Here is a 24904-nt window from a genome sequence, read left to right on the forward strand (position 1 = left end):
GCTTTAATTCAGTCAGTAAGTTCACAGGCAAGATTCCCGAGGGGAAGAATAAAAAGGAAGAGGACAAAAAGTGGTTCACTTTTACGAGCTGGCTTGCAATTGAGTGACCAAATACTGACCTAACCTTAAAACCACTAATTTGTACAGGAAGTGATGAGTGGGTGTATGTGTGTGCGAGCGTAACACATTATGAATGTTTCACATGCAAAACACTCGCACAAACACATGTAGCGCAGCGTTTTCTGTTGGTGGAATATAAATTTTCGATGTGAGCGAGATTCCGAAGCGAAAGAATAATAAATTCCACCATCGGGTCTATAAAGTCGCCATAAAAACCGGATTTATAGCACATTAAATTATCAATTAAGTATTAATTGAACCGTAAATGTTAAATTTTCGGCAGCGCCGGTTGATGGAAAGTATCGCGCGTTGGAGTTTGGAAGTTGTTTGCTTGACCGTGATGACATTTTTTGGGTTGATTGGTTCACGTAGACGCCCTTGACACCGTTGGTTTATTAGAGTTTTTTTTACAAAATTGTTATAAACCACGTTAGTGGAATCTTTTTTAAAGAGTTCAACTGGGCATTCACTGAAAGAAACAAAACATAACACCACACAAGCTTGATGAGTTGACATCCTTATATCTTTAGATCCACATAGACGCCCTTGTTTTTTTTTCAAATCATTTTACTAAACGAGTATTTTCAAGACGGCTTTATCAACTCGTCATTATCTTTTTTGACACATCTAGCTCCAAAGAGCCTTCTTCCGTCGCCCATAAGTCCTTTCAGAACGTCTCGGGGAGTAATTACTTAATTTCTTCCCGGAATGTCCTCTGGCCTATGCCATCTGCTCGAAAGGAAAACCCCCCCCTCCCCCCCCTCTCCAAAACAAAGCGTCCCGTGTCCGTTTACGCCTAATTGCGGCCCATCATCCCATAAATATCCGTCGCCGACGACGACGACGACATTGGAGAACCCTTCTTAGGGGTTCAACACTTGTGCGGCGAAAAGAGTACCCCTTTCGCCGTCATCATCATCAGTCAACGAGAAGTTTGGGGAACTGCTGCTCAAGATTCTAATCAGCTAAGATCCGCCATGTTCCGTTGTTGCTTTTGGTTAGTCGTCTCAAATTTCGCACTTTGTAAAAGTGCGACACCATTGAGCTGGCCCATTAGCTCGGCTCGGCCGGAATTGAAAAGAAAAGCCTTTCCGTTTGACCTCTTGAGAGAGTGCCCCCCTTGACCCAAAAAAAAAAAAAACCAGCGGCTAATAAATGGGGGATAATTTTGTCCCAGCGCGGTCGTTTCTTAGTGTGGGATGTCTTTGTTGAGTCGGGTTGAAAATTTTACTCGGGAATTTAACATAATTTAATAAAGATTATGCAAATTGTTTTATTTTCGTTAATTATATGCTATTTCATTTTTTAATGTGCTATGGCGCAAACCATTAGTTATCTTTTGCAAAAAAAGTAATTGTTTCAACTTTTAAACAGGGTTTTCAACATTCATTTGCTTATTAAATCGCGTCACACTGTTGTTTAAAAAAGTTGCCCTAATGAAACGGCAAGCACGATATGTACACGGAAAAATAAAATATGCTGATTTTTTCACCTTTTGTCACCTAAAATTTAAATCCCAAAACACGTACTTTTTTCAATGCTCAATTTATTTTGGATATGTTTAGGGATCTGAAAAAGTTATCTTTGGTGCTAGAGTTCAGGATGTAGCAATATCCGGAGTTATAAATTTCTGTAAAATGTGATTATCATTTTTTGACAGTGTTGATCGGACTGATTACTGCTGAGATACAGCCCACAGTGGATCCAGGTGTGACAAAAATCAAAAAATGAAAATTAAATTACACTAGTGTTAGTATTTTTCTATTTTTTCTCATACCTTCAAAAACACTTTCCCAAATTTTGAGCAAGATTGGATGGAATTTGAATTTTTGGCGGCTTTGAGAGTGCCGACATTTTTGTTATTTCTAGTAGCTGATACTTCAAAATTCGCAAAAAATATTTTTTCTTAAAACTTGCATAACTCAGCCAATTTTAAACCAAATTTGATTCTTTTGACTGCATTTGAAAGATATTTAAAAGTTGTTAATTTTACTGTTCTTGGAATTTTGATTGACCCCTGAGCTGTTCAAACGAAAGAAAGCATTACCTATTTTCAAGATTTTTTCGAATTTCAACTCTTCAGGAACAATTTTGTACGGGTGTGACCAAAGTCTCGTATGCAGTTTCTGTCATGAAATTTAATGTACTTTCAGGCTGTGTATAGCAAATTTTTCTCATACTTGCTCGAAAGATCAAAATTTGCATGTTTCTAAAAAAAGTCAAAGTGGATCTACTCTACTCTATTCACGAATCGGATCAAAAAGTCAGATATGGCAATCGACTTTTGATTTTTCTTCATATTCAAGAATTCAACAAATGTACTAAAATAATACTGGATTTAGGATTTCTTAGTGTACCAAGATCCCCCCCTCCCCCCTCTCCATCGTCTTTTTTATGACTTGGTTAAATATTCCTGTTGGAATGACTGAAAACTTCAACGGCGAAAATACTTTCTATCGGAAAGTTTCACATGTGCTTGTGTGCTATCTTGTGACCCGTCTGCTGAAAAAGATAGGACGTGTCACAAGATGGCACACAAGCTGCAATGTGTATCTGCGTGGAGAATTATTGGAACAAAGTGATGCGAGCAGTGATAAACATGTTACCTAATGAGCAATTGCAAACATTTTAATGAATACCGTCATCAGGGGTGACATTGGGTCTGGTGGGTGAGATACATTCATACAAAATTGCTAAAATTTGTATGACTAAATCTCACCCCCAGACCTAATGTCACCCCTGATGACGGTACATACTTTTTTTTAGTACGATAGATTTCTTTTGTGTATCCTAACCATGCACTGTCCCAAAAAGTCTTCCAAAAAGTCTTCCTAAAAGCAGTTTTTACCTTACCTATTTTTATGTGTAGCTTAGTACATAAAAAGCAGAGCAGACATTGGCTCTAGTCGTGGATGAAGAGAGGAGGAAAGATGGGAAATAAAAAAATAAAACTGAAAACTTTATTCTCAAATTTATAAATTAAAATGTATCATATGTTATTCTAATTAATAACTCTACTGCAAAAAAGTTAATGATTTATTTATTTTGTAGGTGACGATCTTTGTTTTGCACCCTAGTATTTGGAGAATATTCGAAAGGGGAAGGAGATAAAAACTTGAAATCGAATTTTCGTTGGCCTCAACACAAATCAACCTTTAATTTATATTGTTTCACCTTTAAAAACTCTAGAAATTTCTTCTGATCTTTTTCTACCTAAACTACAGATACTACTAAAATGTGCACAGTTAAAATGTTATAATAATCTCACAGAAGCCAAATAACACTTTTCCTCAATTACACAAATTTTGGAACACCCTATTAACTGGATCACCCTAACGTTACTACTGTACTGACCCTGATCAACTTTTCGGAAGATAACAAAGCTGTTATTTAAAAGTGTGGTATCTACGAATTTTGTTTAACAAAATTTCGGTTATGGATCATTGTGATATGGCACCACCCTAACATTTTATTTGTTAAGATTTATACACACACAAAATCAAAATTCCAAGCTACTATTGATATAAAAAATACAATTTCAGCAACTAAAAAAATATTTAAAAATAATTATTTATGAACCACCCTAATGTACATAAATTTTATTTCATGAAAAAATAAATGTATTTTTTGAATTCAGCTGCCCAAAATTACCCTAATATGACATATTTGGTAGAATATCTGAATTTTTTTATTTTGTCACACCTTTGTTCGGAGAGGATCCACTGTGCAGCCTCTTGAAGTTTAATTCAATTTCAATTCAATTCGGTTTTATTTGTGAATAATCAATTTACAATGAGTTCATTTAGGTACACAACAGAGTTTTGGTGTTCCTTTCAGCTGTGATTTACATCGTGATTCAATCGAAAAATTATTACTTATAACTATGGAATAGACAAGAGTAAGAAAAAGTTTTCAAAAAACTTACAGAAAACTCTTGAAGTTTAAATTATGTGAAAAATTAGTTTTTTCTCAGTGTCATCTTATCAGGCCTTGCTATATCTCGGAAGCTACTGGTTGATGTTCAGTATAAACAACGAAATTTTTGTGCAATTTTCTACTCTTTTTCATAATTTAGAACTTTATAAATTAAGTAAAAAGGATGAAAAACACGTATTCTAAATTTTTAAGCGTAAGATTTTTCAATTTGGAAACTATTTTAATTAAAAACAACACAGCATTAAACAAAAATTTCTTTTTTATATGTATTGAAAATCGTATCAACAGTTTCAAGATATCACGAGTTGAAAAATGAAGGCTCATAAGATGGCACTGTGAAAAACTAATTCTTCACAACATTTTAATTTCAAAATTCTCTATTTCAGCAACCAGCAGCTGATCATCATTGTCCAAAAAGAGAATTTGTAACAAAATTTACTCAGCTCTTCGATTTTTTTTTGAAAGGATGCTTGTTTCATAAAGTATTTTTAAATTAAAAAAAAATAATGCAGATTTGAAAATTCATTTTTGCAATTCCGTCTTGAAACTTCCTACTTTTCCTGTCATTCTCGCGTGACGAAACAGCCTACTTTTATCTGCTAAAAATAACAGAATCGAATAGAAACACATTTCAAAACAAATGCTGAAAAGTTCTACTTTTCAGCACTGAAATGGATGCTGAAAAGTTAAACTTTTCAGCACTAGTTTTGAAATAGTAGTTTATGCAACAAGTTGCAAAAAGAGGATTTTTTCAGCACGAGTCGTACATTTATCCAACGAGGTTCACCGAGTTGGATAAATACGAAGAGTGTTGAAAAAAATCAAGTTTTGCAACGAGTTCTATACAACGATTTTTGCATTTCCAAAAAACACACACTGAGTGAAATTTTATGTCAAATTTTCATGTATTTTGTCAATAAATCGCTCAAATCAAAAAATTGTTGAAAAGTGTTACTTTTCGAAACAAGTGCTGAAAAGTTCAACTTTTCAGCACCCATTTGAGTGCTGAAAAGGAGAACTTATCAGCATTTATTTTGAAAAGTGTTGCTATTCGATTCTGTTATTTTTGGTACATATAAGTAGGCTATTTCGCCGTTCAAGAATGACAGAAAAAGTAAGTAGTTTCACGACGGAATTGTTTTCTTGAACGCCAAAACAGCCTTCTTTTCTCTACCAAAAATAAAAGATTCGAGTAGAAACATAGTAGAAAACAAATGCTGAAAAGTTCTACTTTTCATCGTTCCAGCCAGATTTTAATAATTGAAAAATAAAAATATTCAGATTGAATTTACTTATAGCATAACAAGTTATTTTAATTTAGAACAAAATTTTCAACAAGTTTTAACATTAAATCAGTTTTTTTTGTATAAAAAACAATGAACAACATGGCTCAAGAAATAATTTTAGATAATTTCATTTATTTTAAAAATATAGTTTTAAAGACAGTAATTTGAGCGGAAAACTACGGAAAACACATGTTTACTGTTTCTATTTCCAGGTTTTACTATTTAAATACATCGTTCCACAACTTTAGCAACATCCAAACTTTTCCTTAACTAAAAGATCTGTTTCCCGCCGTGCACGTTCGACAGCATCGATTCCGCCACCCGAGCCCGGGAAGCCCTGAACGGGTGCGACATCTACTCCGGCTGCTGCACACTGAAGATCGACTACGCCAAGGTAAATTTGCGCAGTTTAGTTTTCCCGGTGGTCGTTTTTCCGCTTTCTTGTTTTGAAGCTATTTGATAAAAAAAGAAGAGTATCGTTCGCACAAATGGAGCGAGAAAGCGACACACTGCGTTCGTTTGTTTATGACAGTTAGGCTGTTTATTGTTTTGTCGAATCTCTTTGACTGTCGGATGTATTATTATTTTTTTTTACTGATTGACAGATGTTTAGAACATTTTGTTTTTATATTAGAGTAAATTTCCGATGGATGTTCCACACTTTCTTTGTATTTTGTTCATTTTAAAAATCTGATTCAAAACATCTCCTCCATATTGTTTCTAGTACAGAAAATGAGTTCGATCTGTCAACTTTCCATTGTTTCGTCCGTTTCCGTTCTCTTCATTTGTAAACTTTCTCTCTCCACCTTGAACGAAACTTTATTAACATGATTTAAAAAAAAGATAAACAACCTTACAACACAAAACGCCACCACAATACATTTACACCACAATATCTCTCTCTAATTCCCGCCTTTTTCTCTCGACAACAACAACAACAACCACAAAAAATTCTCAAAAAATCCGTCATCATGCCACCAACCAATATAAAAATCATCATGAACCAACAACCAACAGCCAGAAAAACTCAATGTTTACAAAAACGACACGGACTCCAGTTGGGACTACACATTGGGTAAGGATTTACGTTTTTTCCTCTCTTACTTAAGAAAAAAAAGTACATTTTACCATCTTAGCGCAAAAAAAAACTACCTCTTCCTATTTTTTTAAACCTTTTTTCTGTTTTTAACTCACACTCTTTTTGTTCATCAAAAAAAACTTCGTTTCTCACTCTCTGTCTCACTACTTTATTTTTCTCGAAAAGTGATAATAACTGACAAGCTCTACTGAAAATATACTCTTTTTTGTATTACTTTCCTATAAATTAAAATCCCCACTCTTATCGCATTCATTTTCATCCAAACTGTGCAGTTGAAATTCGCGCAGATAATTCCTTTACTGTAATTCGTTGAAATTAAACAAAAAAAAAAAAACATCGCACATCTAAAAAATATTGTGCGTTAGGCTCCCAAACTGAAACCATAACTCAAAAACGTATAGTTAAGGGGGAGGGCCACAAACAGCACAACCACATATAGGCCAAACAAAAATAATACCAAAAAAATGGACACACATTAATATAGGCATACAAAATCCTAAAATTTATCCTTTTCCGTTTGGCTACTGCGAAAATAAAAACGCACACATTGCAAATCAAAACAAAAAAAACTGCAACAAAATATCACCAGCAGAGGGGGGTGGTGCGGGCCGGTAGTAATAAAAATTAAGTGTCACCTCTTCATTTGCCATAACGGTGATCCATAAATTATGGCGGCTGTCGGCGACGAATTGTGCAGCAGCGGCGGCGGCAGAAAGAGAGCGCGCGAGCAAAAAGGAAGGAAGAGAGCAAAAAATCGGCGAGAGAGCGAGATGATGCCGAAAAGTGCAGAAAGACTGATGCTTTTTTACCTCACGCGCCATGTGAAATTATTTAAGCGTCAAAGAGTTGCAGTCGACGAAAAAAAAAACAAGCAAACTTTGTTTAACTCGTTTTTTGTTATTGTTAAATATTTTTAATTCGCTTTGCTTCGCGCATGGTGTGTGTCTCATCTTTGCTAGCGTATTTGTTTTGATTTTTTATAAGTGTGTGAGTTACTCTTTTTTTCGCGGGCGATTGTGAATTGATTTACGATTTTGCAGCGCGATTTTTTCGCCCATTCATTCATTAGTTTGTTTACGACCTTATGTCTGTTGGCTTTGTTTGGATTTATTTTTCGCCACTTGTCAGATTGTTGTTGTTTTGTTTTTTTTTCTTTTTGTGTTTTTTTTACGTCAGACGTCTTTCGTTTGTAGCTTATGTTTTTTTTTAACTTTTTTGGTTGTTGATAGATTCCGGTTAGTGACTTCTGCTTGTTTGTACATGGTTTTGCGTTGTTTGATACCATTTTTTTGTGGTTCATTTATGGTCAAAGAATGCTGAAAACAAAATGTTTGTAACACGCTTACATTTTTACGTTTTTGTTTCTAATTTTTTTTATTGTTTTTCACTAACCGATATTGGATAAACATTTATTAAATATTTTCAAGTTTTTTTTTACAAATTTTTAATGTTGAATGTCGCATTAACACATTTTTTACACTATTTGTTTGAGTGTTTTATATATTTACTCTATTTTTACATTTTGCCCTTTAAAAAGATGTGCAATATAGTTCATGGATAATCAATTATACTTACATTAATGTGCTTGTATTTGTTGCTTTTGTTCGGAAATTGGAAAACACAAAACGGTTTATTTCCAAAAAAGTAAAAGATAGAACTATCAAGCGTTATGTATACTTATGTGACATTTTCAGACGAATTCAATGCTGGCTGTTGTAATTTTGAACGAAAATGATTTTCCGAAACTCTGTTTTATATTTAAACAACCTTTCAAATAATTTAGAATTTTTGATCTGGCAACACTGTCTTAGAAACTGAATGAAAAAAAATCCAAACCAACTTTCTGTATAGCGTTTAAAATGTATATGAAGAATCTTTTCGATGATTTTAAATTTTTGATGATCTGGCAACACTGTCAGGATCTGTAAAAATTTTTTAAAAGAAAACAGTATTCAAATTGTTGAAAACTTTTTGAAAACTTGAAGTAATGATATTTTCTTATTTCTATGCTGTTCATCACAACCTCCGGAGTTTCCAATAGGTAAAAACTTTTCCCATTACGCTGCCTCTTTCCAAAAAAAATAAAAAAAACTGGTCAAAACATCTTCTCGTGTTTGACGTACCTGGTCCGCTCGTTTAAATTCCACTTACCAAACGAGACTGCTTAATGCCCATTTGAAGCTAACAAGCTTCAAGCGTCAAAGTTCGAGGGAAAATCATCCTTTCTTCGAATCGAAAGTCGCCGAGAGTGCGCTGTTTTTGCACCGACATTGTCAAATTTATCTCGCATTTGTTTTTTTTTTGTGGTAAATAAAATAGCAAAGAACGTGTTCGGATTAATGGGTTGAATCTATGTCGAAAGTTAAAGCCACAAAAAAAGTAGCAAAACTGTGACAAACTTGTCGTTAAAGTTCCAAACGATAAAAATGGGATAATCGAACAATTTCTCACTTTTTCGGGCACGACTCTGCCATGATCCACACAAGATTTTTTGTTGGAGATTTTTTTTTCCCGGGGAAAATTGTGTCCACTCCCACCCCGGAAGGGAGAGGGTGATCTAAACGAAATAGCTTTCGCACGACAAAACTTCCAAATTGTGTTTCGTCGCAGCAAAATGATGACCAAATCGATCAAAAGAAAACTCCTCTCTTCCGGATAAAAAAGATCAAACAGTGGATGGGGTTTTGACCAGAAATAACAATTTTTATGGCCACCTTCGAGATTTTTCTTCTCTCCTCTAAAAAGAAAGTGGAGGGAAACTTCAAGAAATGAGACAAAAGCAGTCTTTTATTGATTCAATTTTACACATTATTGAAGGCAATAAGCGCACGTTTATGGTTGAGAGGAGGTGATCCCGCGCCGTTAATGGAGTCTCGAGGCCTCGGGAAATGCTCGCTCAAAATATAAAGATTTAACTTCAGCAAGAAAATGGCAGCAAGGGGTGTGACGAGCGCAGTTATATTTCTTTATTTTTATTTTTGTACGCGGCGCGGTAAAGAATTGTCCAAATGTCGAACCAGTTTATGATAGTGGTGTTGTGTCACTTTAAGGAAGCTTCCCTGCTTCGAGTGGGGGGATTTTATGGCCATTATGACGAATGTCTTAACGGCCGATGATGACACGTTATTAGCCTGCTTCTGAGCAGATAAATCCTTTTATTGGGGGGTGCCAAAACTGTGATTGCCATTTCTATCGCTTATAAAAGCATGTGAGATAACAGGCATAATTCTTATGGGTTTGACATCGCTTACTGGAATCTTAAATTTTATTTTTTTTGTGTTAAAGGAATGAATATGTATCAATCTTGGATCTTTTGTTTCATAGCTTGCACAGTTTTTGTATTTTTTTTTAAATAAAACTATAATCTACAAGGTAAAAAAATGTGTGATTTTACCTCTGAAAATATGTAATTTTACCACTTTTCTGGTGTAAGTCACTAAATCAATCTAAATTGAGGTTAAATTACAACCTTCCAAAAAAACACCGTCCAATTTTATGTTTTTTAACTGTGTGATTATTGAATATTCTTATTGCAAAAAAATAAAAAAATATAAAAATTAAAAATACAAGCCTAGGTTTCAACATTTGGATGAAAAAGGTGTTTTAAAATGCATTTTACAGGCGTACAGTTGCTTTGCTTTCTTCAATGTTTTGACTCATTGAAAAGGTCTTTCAATTATCTATCCAACGATGGGTTGAATGATGGATCCGGACATAGTTTACATACATTTAAGTGAGATCCGGCATCAAAAAAGTACATAATTATCACTTAAGTGGTCATAACTTGAGACAGGGTTGCCAGATCTTCAATGTTTTGGACTCATTGGAAAGGTCTTTCAATTACCTATCTAACGATGGGTTGAATGATGGATCCGGACATAGTTTACATACATTTAAGTGAGATCCGGCATCAAAAAAGTACATAAATATCACTTAAGTGGTCATAACTTGAGACAGGGTTGCCAGATCTTCAACGAATTGGACTCATTGAAAAGGTCTTTTGATGACCTATCCAACGATGGGTGGATAATGGATACGGACATAGTTTACATACTTTTAAGTGAGATCCGCCATCAAAAAAGTACATAAATATCACTTAAGTGGTCATAACTTGAGACAGGGCTGCCAGAATGTTTGGACTCGTTTTGGACTCGTTGGAAAGGTCTTTTGATAACCTAACCAACGATGGGTCGGGTAATGGGTCTGGACATAGTTTACATGCATTTATGTGAGATCCGATTAGCATTTCTGACACTTTTTTATATGTAACTTTTGAACTACTTATCGGTTCTTCAAACAATTCAATAGTGCAGTATGGGGCACCAAACCGGATCGAATGCAACTTATTTGATTCAAATCGGATCAGCCAGTGCCGAGAAAACTTGGCAAGAATTTTGAGCACCAAGGGGAATATGCACACACATACACACACACACAGACATTTGTCCAGTTTTCGATTCTGAGTCGATAGGTATACATGAATATAGGTCTACGAGCTGTTTTTCAAAAGTTCATTTTTCGAGCAGGATTATAGCCTTACCTCAGTGAGGAAGGCAAATCAAAAAGAAAAGGGATATTTTAAAGGGTTTCTTTCAATAAGCACTAATTTGGAACTTGCCAATGCTTACATCTCATTTAAAATTAAACCTTAGCAAAATTTTATAATTTTTCGGATGAAAAAAAAAAATGTGCTGGAGCTTTATTACTATTTCACATCTTATTCAAATTTAATTTCTAATTTAAAGATTAGATACATTATGTAGTTATATTATAGTTTAAAACATACTATTAAGCCAATTACAAAACTTCTGCTACAAATCAACTGAGAGATATTTTTTTCAACCCAAAATAAAGCAGATACTTTCAAAGCAATTAAATTTTCTTTATCGTCACACATTCCAAACAAATCTTGTTACATTTTCTTGCCAAAATAGCCACAAGCCGCAAATTGTTTTGACCTACTTGTCTTTGAAAGCAAATTACACCTTGAAAAATTAATTTCAAAATCACCTCTTTGTATTTTTTTAAATTACCTGTACAAAGTATTGGTGTAATATTACGTGATTTTTTAGTTCGTATTTACATGTATTTTATGTAAAACTTTTTTTTTATTGTGTCGCAAAAACACATGCGTTCCATTCTTGCTGGCGTTACGTCTACCGAAGACTAACTTATTGTCCATGACGTTGGTTGTTAGTACAGTAAACAAAATTTCCCAAAAAAAAAAAAAGAAAACCAAAAATTGTAGCGTTCAACCGATTATCGCACACACACGTTCGAGTTGGTGCTATTTTAACCACCGCAAAAGGAAACTCATCGAAACGGAAACATCGCCTCGCAGTTGCGTGCGCGAGGTTTTGCGGCAGGTGACCGCCCCCCTGGGCTGTCACTTTTTGCACCACAAACGCGTCAGCTGATTGACAGTGGGCGAACCAGCTGTGAGCGGTCCTTCGGTGAAATAAGTTTTGGGACGTGCATTTCTCGTAAATTTCTGGCAAATTTTAGACCACACACAGCATTTTATTAGCTTTGTTTTGCTGCCAGTTTGCACTTAATGGGGTTTGGTGGCCTCTCTCGGTTGCCATAATTTTCTTTTGATGGTCGCAAAGTGCACACACCCTGCTGAGACTGCAAATATTTCATCGCCAAAAGTTGCGAGTGTGGGTAATTTAGGTGTGACCCAAATGACAAAAGGCTGTCAGCGAGTGATGAAACGGGCTGTAAATCCGTTTCATCGCGACTGCAATTATCTCATCTCGGGTGAGATGATTTTTTGCCACTTTTGAAGGTTGAGTGAAATTTATTTTAACTGAGTACTCAGGTTGAAAATGACGAATCTGTTCTAAATAAGTTTTTCTTAACAAATTCCGTTGTTTCCTCCTCATTTTGTTCTACAAATAATGTCCCTGTTCAAATATCAAACAAATGAAGCTCAACCAATTCCGTGGAGAAATTTTCCAACAAAAAAAAAAACACACACACAAAAATCTCAAATCAATCCGTCCTATTTTCCCACCGGAGTACAAGCCTCACTTCTCGAGTTTGTTCAAGTCTTGTAGTCTGAAGAGTGAAAAGCTGCTGGAAAAGTGCTCGGCACACGACATTGACAAACCGGTACAAATATTTGCATATGTTTGATGGTGTTTTTCATGCTCGCTTGCCCGACTTCTAGAATTCTTTTTTTTTTCTCTAGTCGTGCCTTTTCATCTTGATTGAAAAATCATCTCTAGATGCTTGGAGTTTTTTTTCCTCTCACGTAGCACTGATTAATCTCTGAGGGGAATTTTCTTAAATTTTCCTCGGTATTCAACTGAGTTTTCAAGTAGTTATGTCTGCTTTAAAAGTACTTAACTTTTTTGGAATAAGTCAACTACAGGATTGTGGGCCATTTCACCGAAATTCGGTATTTTGAGGCTGATTCATTTGACGAAACGTTCATTTGATAGGACCATTCTGTGTGGATAATCCATAATGGATCTACCAATTTTCCCAGATATTTAAGTCTATGTTCTTTAGTTTCGGTGAAATGGCCCATTCTTTTAAACAGTGAAAATTTCATTTAATGCAATTAATCACTGATAACTACTGTTTAGGCCAATCGGCCGTTTTGAATAGGCGATTCATCGAACAATCCATTTCATCATAATCCTGCAAATATAATCTAAAATTCAACTAAAAAACTCAAATCTAACGATTCACTCAAAAATTATTTCAATACAGGATTAAAGGCCATTTCACCGAAATGAATTATTTAAGGGCTACTTCGTTTTACCAAATGTCCATTTGTTGAAACGATCCATATGATGAATCTACCAATTTTACTGCAAATTAGTTTCGGTGAAATGACTTATTCGATGAAACGACACATTCCACTTTAGAATGGGAATTTCATTCCTCCAAAAGTTCTCGAATTTCTTTCGCAAATACTGTTCATATATTCAACGAAATAAATCACTGATAATTGCAACTTCGGTCAATTGGCCGTTTGATTGGACGAATAATCGAACAATCCATTTCATCAAAATCTCTGCAAATGTCTAGAAACTAATAAAAATAACACAAATCTAACAAATAACTCAATGTTTATTCCGAGGAAAGGTTTATTTAACCGAGTGGTCATTTTATCGAATTGGTCATTTTGCCGAACTTTTTTCACGAGCTATAGGAAAATGTTTTTTTATGAACTTTTATGGGTCGTTCCACAGAAACTTAAGAAAGGAAATTTGCTCTCAATTAAAAATTTCATTTCATCAAATGGGTCGTATAATCGAATAGACATTTCATCGAAAGCCATTCAATTGGTCGTTGAAACGATCCATATTATGAATCTACCAGTTTTTCTGTAAATATTAGTACAGTACATTTTCTTGAAACACATTCTAATTAACGAAATCAATCAAAATACTTTGAATTTTGCAATGGTCAATTGGGTTTTGATTACGATTCATCGAATAACATTTATCAAAATTTGTAAAATTACACAAATCTAACGAATCAAATGGTTATTTTGTGGACTTAAATTATTAAATTCATGCAAACAAAGTTACAGAAAAATGACTTTTGATTAAATTGATGAAAAGCACACGAATGACTTCACAGAAACTTGGTTATTTGCTCACAATGGAGCATTTCACCGAATGGACGTTTCATCGAATATTAAATTTGGTTTAACCTAACGTAAACCATGTTCGTTAAATTCGATCGTTTTGCCCCTCAGAACAAAATTTTAATGAATACGCGAAGCGGTGTTATTTTTTAATCAACTTTTCACCGTTTCGCACAAAGATTTTTCTTTTCGCTCGCAGCTTAAACCGGGACGGGTACGCAGGCAAGCAGAAATTAATTTGTTCGTGTTTTAAATGGCTTCACAGAATTCATCCAGCGCGCACAATCAGCATTGCCGGGCGAATCTTGGTGTGTTCTTCAAACTCCCAGTTTGCGCGCAAGGTTGAAATTTGAATAGCGTCAGCGTTTTTTTTTTGTTTAATTCTGTTTCAACCGGAAAAATCCTCTTCCGTAAGGTTCAAATGTGAGTGACTCGACCAGGAAAAGCTAGATGATATTCCGGTTCACGTGGTAGAACTTGAACTAATTTATTCCGTTTCTTTTGGAACAAAGCACTGATGTAGAGCTGATATAGTGCTGGGAGCGAAAATTTCCAGAGGATTGATGGCGCACGGTGTGTATATTAAAATGTGCATTTTTTATTTGCGAAAAAGGACGAGATGGAGCGGCTTAGTTTTTCATTAATGTGCAGCTTAGGTTGATTGAGTGCATTACGTATTCAGGAGTTCTTTTTTTGCATTCGGGAATTTGAATTCTTAAAGAAACCGAATTGTTTTACTGAGAATCAACAATTTGGGGATTTTTATGCCAAAAAGTCAAGCCAAGTCTTCAAGTCGATTCTTTTCCCTCTAATTCTGCTCAACCATTTAAGGGCGTTCCGTATCAGGTGTCGGGGCACTTCCGGCGCCGCCGGAAATAAGCCCCAATCCGTGCAGCTGTGTTTTTGAACAGCCTTGCCTCACCAACATTTGACACAGAGTTAAATTTTATTTCCGCCCGGATCTCGGGTGTCAATTTTCACCCTCAACAATCCGATTTGATAGCGAGCTTCCATCGTCCCGCTCTGTTGTTATCAAGATGGCACTGTTTCGGGAGGGGTTCACACGTGTTGTACTCCTTAAGTTGGGGTGAGGCAAGACCAGGGTGGTTGAGTTGGAATGTCTTTCAAGCGAAATTGATTCCTTGTTTTCGGTTCTTTATCGAAAAATCAAAGTCGCTATAGAAGAATCATGTTTTGGAGCAATGAAAGAAACAGCAAACTTTCTCTGTGATTAATTTGGCCGGCTAGCCGCGCGCGTTGGTTCGTAATCAATTTTCTATCCCTCCCCCAGCAAAACCCAACTCCCCCTTGAAGTTTGCGAAGCAGTCGAGACTGCACCAGAAAAAGTCGTCCGGGCTATTTTTAAAACGCTCTTTTTCGACCCAAACAACTGTGCTTTCTCATGGCATCGGAATTTGGTCGATCGAGTGACGGCGGCGGCGGCGGCCAGAAACAGAGCGCAGATTTGCTGTGATTTCGCTTGTACACAGAAAAAAATAATGTAAATTTGGAAGCTTTAATTTTGGAAGGTTGAATATTACCTCTTTTATGATGTAATTTTACCTCAATTTATACTGAAAAAGTGACATTACACCAGAAAAGTGGTAAAATTACACATTTCCAGAAGTAAAATTACACCTTTTTTCTGACATAAAAGATGTACCCCTTCCCAGATGTAATATTACCATCATTTTTTTTCTGTGTACTAAAGTTCTAAATACTTGTCATTCTTGGTCGGTGGTGGATGAAATCGCATCTGGCGTGATGAAAGAGGATCCGTTTCGGTCATTTCGCAGATTAAAAGTTGAAAGCGGTTTGGTGGACTTGAATCCATCAACGTCTGACAATTTCAAACAATTTTGTAGAATAATATTCTAGAATTACGCAATTTCTTTTTCAAGATTTTAAATCTTTATATTTTTCATTGGGATGGAACATTTTGCTTCATTAGTTCTTTCCAAACAAGGCTCCATACAAATTTGCAGGCTGGTCATACAAATAAGGAAGGAATTTTTGATCAATTTGGTATCTTCGGCAATGTTGTAGGTTAGGACTAAAATCAGGAAAAAATAGTTACTCGGATTTTTTTTTAAACTGAATATTACCACCACATTATAACCACTAAAAGTTGAATTACCAAAATGAGTATTTTTTGCTTTTTTTAAGTTATTAGGGTACCAGAAAAAGCATTATTTGCGTTTGAGGATTTGCAGCGCGCCTGTGTTTCAAATGTAGGTGGCGCCAAAAAGCAGCGAACCGATGATTGGCAATGACATTTTGGAATTTTGACAGTTTGAAACGCATGAATTACCCCATTATCGGTTTTCCGCATGGGTGATGTGGAAATTGTTGCACATGGCTGAAGTTGGGAATTTTGCAACTTATTTTAATTTATGCTAAATTTCAAAATTTAAACACGAATCTACAGTGAACCGATGTGAAAACTAAAGATACACTAAAGCCACGATGATTTGATGTGCAATCTTGATCAGAATCGCGAAAAAATAGGTTTAAATTGAAAAATAATAATAAATAAATTTTGGTCTAGAATTTAACGAAACTTTGTCTGTTTTGTAAGACTTAATGTTATTGCATAATGGATACATATTTTTTTACAAAAAAGTAAATTTTTCGGTACGTCCACAAACAATCTCATGTTTGTAAACAAACGACGCCATATTGCCAATGTTGTTCGGTAGCTCATATCAGGCCATCGCCGGGGCCCTGCAAATAGTCCAAATTATTATCTTTTTTCTAAATTTACAGTTTTCTTATACAAAACTCAAACAAATATTGGAAAGTTATACATTAAATTGTTGGAAATATTTTTTCTCATCCGAATGCGACATAAGTTTTATAAAAATGTTGATTAGGCTGGTACAAATATTTTTAAAAGTTTTTGTCACCCCCCCCCTTCAAAATTGGCCCGAAAAATCAGGGGGCAAAAAAAATATTTTTACAATAAACTTCAAAATTTCAATGAAAATTCAAGTGCAACAAGCTGAAATCAAATTAAAATACATTCTTCTGCGTTTTAAATCATTTTTAGCATGTTTGGGTTTATTAAAAATCTTAAGATTTTTGAAAATTTTCGATGCAAATCTCTTTTTCGATACAATTTTTGTTTTTGTCAGATCTTAGATTTTTTGAAAACTAATGATTGCAAAACAACTGAACAAGTGTAAAATGCATTTTAAAACACATTTTTCATTTAAATGTGTAGACTATGGCTTGTTATTTAAATTTTTATATTTTTTTATTTTTTGCCCCCCCTTGACCTCGGCCAGGGCCGAGGGACAAAAACTTTTTTAAATATTTGCATCGGCCTTATGAAGGAAAAACACATTTTTTGCAAAAAATAATAGGTTTACGCAATTTATTTATAGGTGGCGACATGTGCCTTTTAACTTTGCTGCAAATCCTCTCTAGAGTTTTAAATGGCTTTTTGAAAAAATAATAAATATTTTTTTTTGAAAAAAAAATCAAATATTTTTAAATTCAAAATCAAATTTGCAGGCGAAAATAACTAGGGGAACAGCATCTAATTCCAGCGTACCTCTAATGTTGCCATATCTGCACTTTGACAATTTTCTATCAAAAGTTTACCAAAATTAGTTGTTTGAATAGTGAAAATTGGCAAATTAGATGGAGTTAGGAGCGAGTGCTTAACCTGCCAAACATACGTAAATTTCCCCTATTCTTTGATAAAATAGTGCACTTTCTTTTTTAAATAAAGGAATTTGAAGGTGATTTGTTATAAACAAAAAAATACCTTCCCCAGCAAAAGGAAATTTCCTACATTTTCAATTTACTGACATAATAATCTTTTGTGAAATCTAGAGTTTTTTTAATAGGTCCTGTAAACAAAGAGAGACAATAACTTATAGGACCTTTTCAAGTAAAAAAAAACTCTAGAAATGTTCTTTTCGATATAATTTCGAAATTTTAGAATCAAGAGTAAGCTTCTGAAAAGAAAAATACACTGATTTTTGACATTTGGCCAATTCTCTACGAAATCGGCCGATTTCGACCATTTTTATTTTTTGTATTTTTTTTTATTTGGCTCAAACTTATGACCAGAGAAGCTATTTTGTGTCATTTTTATTTTTAAATCATGCTGAAACTTTTTGGTGCCATTTTGCATCATTAGTTTGTCCATATAATTTTCCAGTCAAGTTTTACAGCTGTCCATACAAAAAATGATGTTTGAAAATTATAAAATCTGTATCTCTTGAAGGAATTTTTTGATCGATATGGTGTCTTCGGCAAAGTTGTAGGTATGGATAAGGACTACACTAGAAAAATTATTCACGGTAAAAAAATTGGTTATTTTTAATTTTACTTTTATTTTACTTGATTTACAAAAAAACACTATTTTTTTTTATTTTTTGACATGTTATAGGGGACATAAAATAACAACTTTTTAGAAATTTCCAGGTTGTGCAAAAAATCTTTGACCGAGTTATGATTTTTTGAACCAAGAATATTTTTTTTAATTTTTTCAAAAAATCGAAATTTTCAACTTCATTTTTCGATGTAAAATCAAATTTTCAAACATAAAGTACTTTAGTGAACTATTGATAAAGTGCATCGTTTTCAAGTTATTGTCATTTTGAAGTAACTTTTTTGAAAATAGTCGTAGTTTTTCGCTTTTTTAAAATTTTTGCACATTTTTGCCCACTTTTGAAAAAAATATTTTTGAAAAGCTGAGAAAATTTTCTTTATTTTGCTTTATTGAACTTACTTGAACTCACCCAAACAACCCATGATTTTCTATTGTCGATATCTCAGCAACAATGTTAGTCTAGACTTACATTTCAAAAGGGCGTAATATTGAATGTTTGGCCCTTTTGAACTGTTAGTTTTGATTTGAATATTCAAAAAATATTGTTTTCGAAAGGATCGGAAAATTTCACGAATGTTTCATATTTTAACATTGTATATCGGACCATTAATTGCTGAGATATCGACGTTAGAAAATGGTGGGTTGTTTGGGTGAGACTTAGAAAACATCAATTATCCTGTTTTTAAACCTTTGCATGGCAATATCTCAGCAACTAAAGGTCGTATCAACAAAGTTCTAAACAGCAAAATATAGAGAATTTTCTCAGCTTTTTAAAAAATTTAATATTTTGAAAAAAAATCAGAAATAGAAAAAAAAATTCAGAAAAAATTTAAATATTTTGTAAATATCAGTATTGATACAGAAATTCATAAGGCGTCGTCCATAAAGTATGTCACGCTCTAGAGGGGGAGGGGGTCTGAGAAAGTGTGACATTGCGTGTTATAAGTATAGGGAAAGCGTGACAAAGGGGGAGGGGGTAAATTTTGGCTGATTTTAGCGTGACGTACTTTATGGATGAAGCCTAACTCGTTCAAAGATGTTTTGCACAACCCGATGAAGGGCCTCGTGGCCCGGTGGTTGGCGGCTTCGGCTGCTGATCCCTAAGTTGCTATGAGGACACCTGTCAAATTTATTTGGAAAATTATATGGACAAAATAATGAGGCAAAATGGCTTCTTTGGGCATACCGAAAGCACCTTAAAAGTTTCAGCTTGATTAAAAAATACAAGAAATAAAATTAAAAATAAAAAGATCGATTTCGTAAAGAACTGCTATTTACTCTTAGAATCTCAATTATATTTTTAAGAAACAAAGGAGTCGAAACATCCCCATACGATATAATTGTGAAAAATATGCGGTTTCAGCATAAAATTTACAAAATAGTTGCCTTCTGCTAGATCGATAAACCCCCTTTCCGAGTGATCTACCAAGCACTAATCAGTAGACCAATCTGTCCTCGTGAACACTTTTCCGCCACCTTTTAAATTGAATCTGTGTCTTTTCACTAACCACACCCAATCACCTCCGATCGCCGTATTATGTCACTGTACAGCCCGAATTCCGAAAGTGTCAACCACTTGTTGTCGTCGTCTCCGCCGCAGCCGGTCTACTCCTCATTGAACGAAACCGCTTCTACCCTCAAAAACCAGTCACGGCGACGACGACGACGACTCGACACGGCCACGGAACCCACTAGCCCCGGGGTCAATCTAAAATAAGTTGAGAGTGGTTAGTGCCGGCGTGTTCGATGACGAGCGCTGTACTTTTTGGTCGATTTCAGTACCCCAAAATAATCATCGAGAGAAGACAATCGTCGAGACTTGACGTGGAGTGGGGAACCGAGGGGTTGGGGAGACGATTCTAAATTGGCCAAATAAAAATAAATGAATTTTTCGACACAAGCCATCGCAATCGAATTGATATGCAAATGATGCGAAGCCCCGTGTCTCTTCCGGAGGAACTGGAGCTTCCTCCGAGCTTGGAGTTGTCTGCGTTTTCTCTGATCGGGCAGGCTTGTTGTGTTGAAAGCAAAACTCGGATTCCGAAGCGTCCCCGTGGGAACCGTTTCAGATTGAAGGCACTGAGAAAAATCAGTTTCTAAATTTGAATTCACGCCGTGAACATTTATTCACGAATTCATGAGTACAATTTTCTAATTATTGATTATTGCTGCACGATGATCAGTTCAGTCATGATTGTATCTTATACAACGTATTCTTGACAGTTCATGAGCACTGTTATTCACGATGCCATGAATAAATGTTCATGTCAACTGAATTAAATCAATGTTGATGACATAACTATTCAATTGTGGCTAGAAGTCACGATGACAAATTTGACAAGTTCCGCGAAATTCGTAACTTCAAGAATAAAAAAAAACTCACAACTTCCACCAATAATTTCTTTCCGTGCATCGACTGCCCTTACCAGTCGTCGTGGTGACGTGGTGACGACAACGAAACACAAAATTCAATTTCGAGATGAGTATACGCTTTCGACTGGTGTGCGAGGAGTCGAAAAAGGAGTGCAAAATGTCGTTACGTGGTCGGATACTGGGCAGAAAGAGAGTCCCTCTGGCACCAATTCTGGAACAATTGCCCCCAATAGGGATGGGCACAAATGGGGAGAGTTGGCGTGAGGGAGACACTTTATATTGAACCGTTTTTGTTTGTCAGAGGGGGCATCCAATTCCTGGGTGATCGGGATTCGGAACGGAGTGGATAAGTGATTTAGAAGATCCCTAAATTGGTAATCAATTTGGTTCGGCACAAATTGGGTACATGTGTGAATTTTTGAATGAGAAGTTGGGGAACAATAAAGAAAAAGAAACCTTAAAAATCCAATGAATAATTTATAAATTCACAAAGGTTAAAAAAATCTTTTAATTCTTACGTTATTGTTTAAAAGAAACTTTTAAGTTTTTAAATTTTTTTGGATTTGCCAATCCGATTTACCTACTTGGTCCGTATTTTCGGCTAGAATTCGTAACATTTTCAGTCAAAATAAGTATGCAGTAATGTTGGCCTTCCAAGACTGTATTAGAAACAAAAATATTTCTAGAAAAATATGTTTGCTCAAAATGTCTCAAGGGAAAAATTAAAATTGAAAATTAAATTATAAGTTCATTAAAAATTTAAAATTGAAAAACTACTATATTTTTCGTTTTCTTAAAAAACTACACATTTTGAAAAAAATGATGCAGTCAAAAATAATTACCAGTGTTGCCAGAAACAAATTTTCTAACAAACTAATCAAAAAATCAAAAATAGCTGCAATTTTTATTTTTTAAAGTATTTTTTCAAAAGGTCCTATAGACAATTATTGACTGGTTTCAAAAAAGAATAATCAAAAAAAAAAATTCAAGTGGTGCATGTCAAAACTTGCCAATAACAAATAAACACATTTTGAGATATTTCAAGACTCGGTTTAAAAAAACTTGCAGTGTTGCCAACATTATTTTCAATTGAAAAAATATGGGGCATTTTTTTTGCAACTGCGAGAAATAACGCGAAATTTCAGAAACTTGTTGACACAATTCATTTTTTTGACAGTGTTGTCATAAACACTTTTTTTGCAATTCCGTCGTGAAACTACTTACTTTTCCTGTCATTCTTGAACGACGAAAAAGCCTACCTTTCTGTACCAAAAATAACAGAATCGAATAGCAACACTTTTCACAAAAAATGCTGAAAAGTTCTACTTTTCAGCACTGAAATGGGTTTCAGCACTTGTTTCGAAAAGCAACACTTTTCAACATTTTTTTGATTTAAACGATTTATTGACAAAAAAAAATTGAAAATTTGACATAAAATTTCACTCAGTGTGTGTTTTTTGAAATTGCAAAAATTTTGTATTGAACTCGTTGCAAAACTTGATTTTTTCAGCATTTATCCAACTCGGTGAACCTCGTTGGATAAATGTACGACTCGTGCTGAAAAAATCCTCTTTTTGCAACTTGATGCATAAACTACTATTTCGAAACAAGTGCTGAAAAATTCAACTTTTTAGCACCCATTTGAGTGTTGAAAAGTAGAACTTTTCAGCATTTATTTTGAATAGTGTTGCTATTCGATTCTGTTATTTTTTTTTTACAGAAAAGTAGGCTATTTCGTCGTTCAAGAATGACAGGAAAAGTAAGTAGTTACACGACGGAATTGCAAAACTACTATTAGATTATTATTAAATCAAACTACAATATTATTTCATAATTTTTAGAGAAAAAATACTAACATATTTTTGACATTTTTTTTTCATTTAAAAACCAAAAAAGCGTTCATTTATTACGTTACATAGTTGGGTTGAGAAGGATGGTGGGAAGGAAGGTGATGACTTGGTTTCGCTTCATATAAATTAATATTAATTTGTATGGGAAGTGAGGGGAAGTATCTGTAAGTACTTAACATTTTGCGTAACGTAATAAAGAACGCTCCTGAATAGAAAACAGCTTTAATTTAATTTTTTACAACGTTATCAATGACAGTAAAGAATATTTTACAGCGATGCCAAAATTTTGAACCATAATTGTAACCTGAATAAAAGAGCTTTTTTAATGCATTTTTTTCACATTACATACCGTCATAAGGTCTAGGAAGTGAGGTTGGATCATACAAAAATGCTGAAATTTTTTAATTATAATTGGAATATTTAGCAAAAAATTACTGTATGCTTATCAACAAAACATGTAAATTGCTTTAACAAAACAAAATGACGTATGCGCCAACTTTCGATCAACGCTCTCGGTTTATTTTGATTGTGGTGTTATTTCGTCTGAAAATTCAAACAACGCTGTTGCTAATGTACCTATTTTTTGTGTAATATATCTAGAGTTTTATTTGAAAAAGTCCTATGAAAACGAGGAATTCATTAGCCTGAAGGACCATTCAAAAAAAAATCTAGTTATGTATGTCTTGAAAATTATATGTGTTGTCGGCTCCGTAAAAAATCTTTAAAAAAATTCTTTTTTTCTCTCGAAACAACATTCTTATCCATGCTTTACCAACAACAATGGCGTGCAAATAAATAAGCTCCCCCTTGAAAATTGCGCCCATCTTTATCATGTAGGCTTGTGCTTGTGATGCTTTGCTATTGTCCTCAAAATGGATGCTTTCGCTAATAAATTACGCACTCTTCATTGAATTTATCGTCTGCTGTGTATCGCCCTTTGTTTTATGGCTTTCCTCTGAAATCTATGTCAGAGTTTTTTTTCGTATTGTTTTTCCGGCTTTACTTCTGAAATAATGTCACAGCTCGCTATCCCTTTGCTCAGGCAAAAGGGGGGGACATGCTCAATTGCTCATAAACATCCTTCAAGCTTGATCCTTTCATATTGGAAAACATCCCCTAAGCGCAATTCTGCGTCCGTGTGTGTGTGTGTTTGTGTGCGCGTATGTGTACACTAAGTAGAGAGCCAGCTTTTCCGCGCACTACCCTCGAGGAAAATCGAGCAAAACAAGTTGATATATTTGAGATGCGATCTGGGGATACACAAAAAAAAACAAAAGAAAGGAAAATTCATGTCCGCAGCATCAACAACAAAAAAAAAAGTCAATCAAAACGTCAGCTTCCAAGACGGATTGCCGCTTCTCTCATCGCGCAACCAAAAAAAAAAAGCAAAAAGTCAAACACAATAAATGAATACTGGGAACATTTTCCATCACGAGCAAACGACGACGACGACGACAACAACAAACAGAAATTGACAGTTTAGAACAGCCATCCGTCAATCAAGATGAAGTGAAAGAGAGTCAAAAGTCGCGCGAAAGTTCCAGCGAAAACAATCACAACCACTACAGAAACAACAGTTACTACAACTCAACCACTACGACACGTGCCCTCTCTCTCTGTCTCTCTCACTCACACCCCGATGAGTGGAATCATCCTTGAACATTGCTGGCGAGCGCAGCGCTTATTGGTGTACCCCTCATTTCTACTGTCGAATACTAACTGATACACACACAAACACAACTTCTACTACAAGAAAAAAGTAAACAAAAACAAACCAAAGAATTGCCTAAATCCATGCATTCAGTATGTGTTTGTGTTTGTCTGTGTGCAGGAACTGTCAAATTTCGATGGAATCGAGCCAACGTGGTGGTGCAAAAGTAGGGGCTCGTCCATCGAGGGAGCAACACTCTTCCCACTGACAGCTGTCAGAATTTGGTAAACAAAGGCCCCCCTGTTAAGCGGTGCGTGCCAGTGCTGCCATCGTCATCTCAACGCGTGGGAACCACTCTACACACACTTGCATCATTGTTTAGTTTATTTGAGTTTTGCGTTGTGCTCTGTGTGTGTGCGTGAAGGAGCAGCCCTAGATAGCGCAACGTGGGGTAAGTTGATTGTTGTTTTATTTTATTTCACGATTTTGCCAAGTCTGTGCAGAGAAACTGTTTGAAAAGTTTATCCGACTTATTGTTTTGTTGATACGTTGAGCTACCTTTTTATTCGCCATTTTACCATTTTCAGTAAGCATTTTTGACACTGCCAATACCAAGCAAACAGAACAAAACATTTTTT

General features: G+C 35.0%; 1 protein-coding gene across 14 annotated transcripts in view; it reads left to right on the top strand.

Moving 5' to 3' along the window:
* The window catches only part of LOC6052855 (heterogeneous nuclear ribonucleoprotein L), a 357965-nt gene that overhangs the window by 218271 nt on the left and 114790 nt on the right, over window positions 1-24904 (top strand). For all 14 annotated transcript variants that reach the window (XM_038253811.1, XM_038253810.1, XM_038253809.1 and 11 more), the window contains exons 5-6: window positions 5640-5736; window positions 6360-6417. In XM_038253811.1, the coding sequence (XP_038109739.1) occupies window positions 5640-5736; window positions 6360-6417 (155 nt within the window). The remainder of the gene's footprint in view (window positions 1-5639; window positions 5737-6359; window positions 6418-24904) is intronic.

This window comes from Culex quinquefasciatus, chromosome 2 (assembly GCF_015732765.1).
Source record: "Culex quinquefasciatus strain JHB chromosome 2, VPISU_Cqui_1.0_pri_paternal, whole genome shotgun sequence".
NCBI lineage: Eukaryota > Metazoa > Arthropoda > Insecta > Diptera > Culicidae > Culex > Culex quinquefasciatus.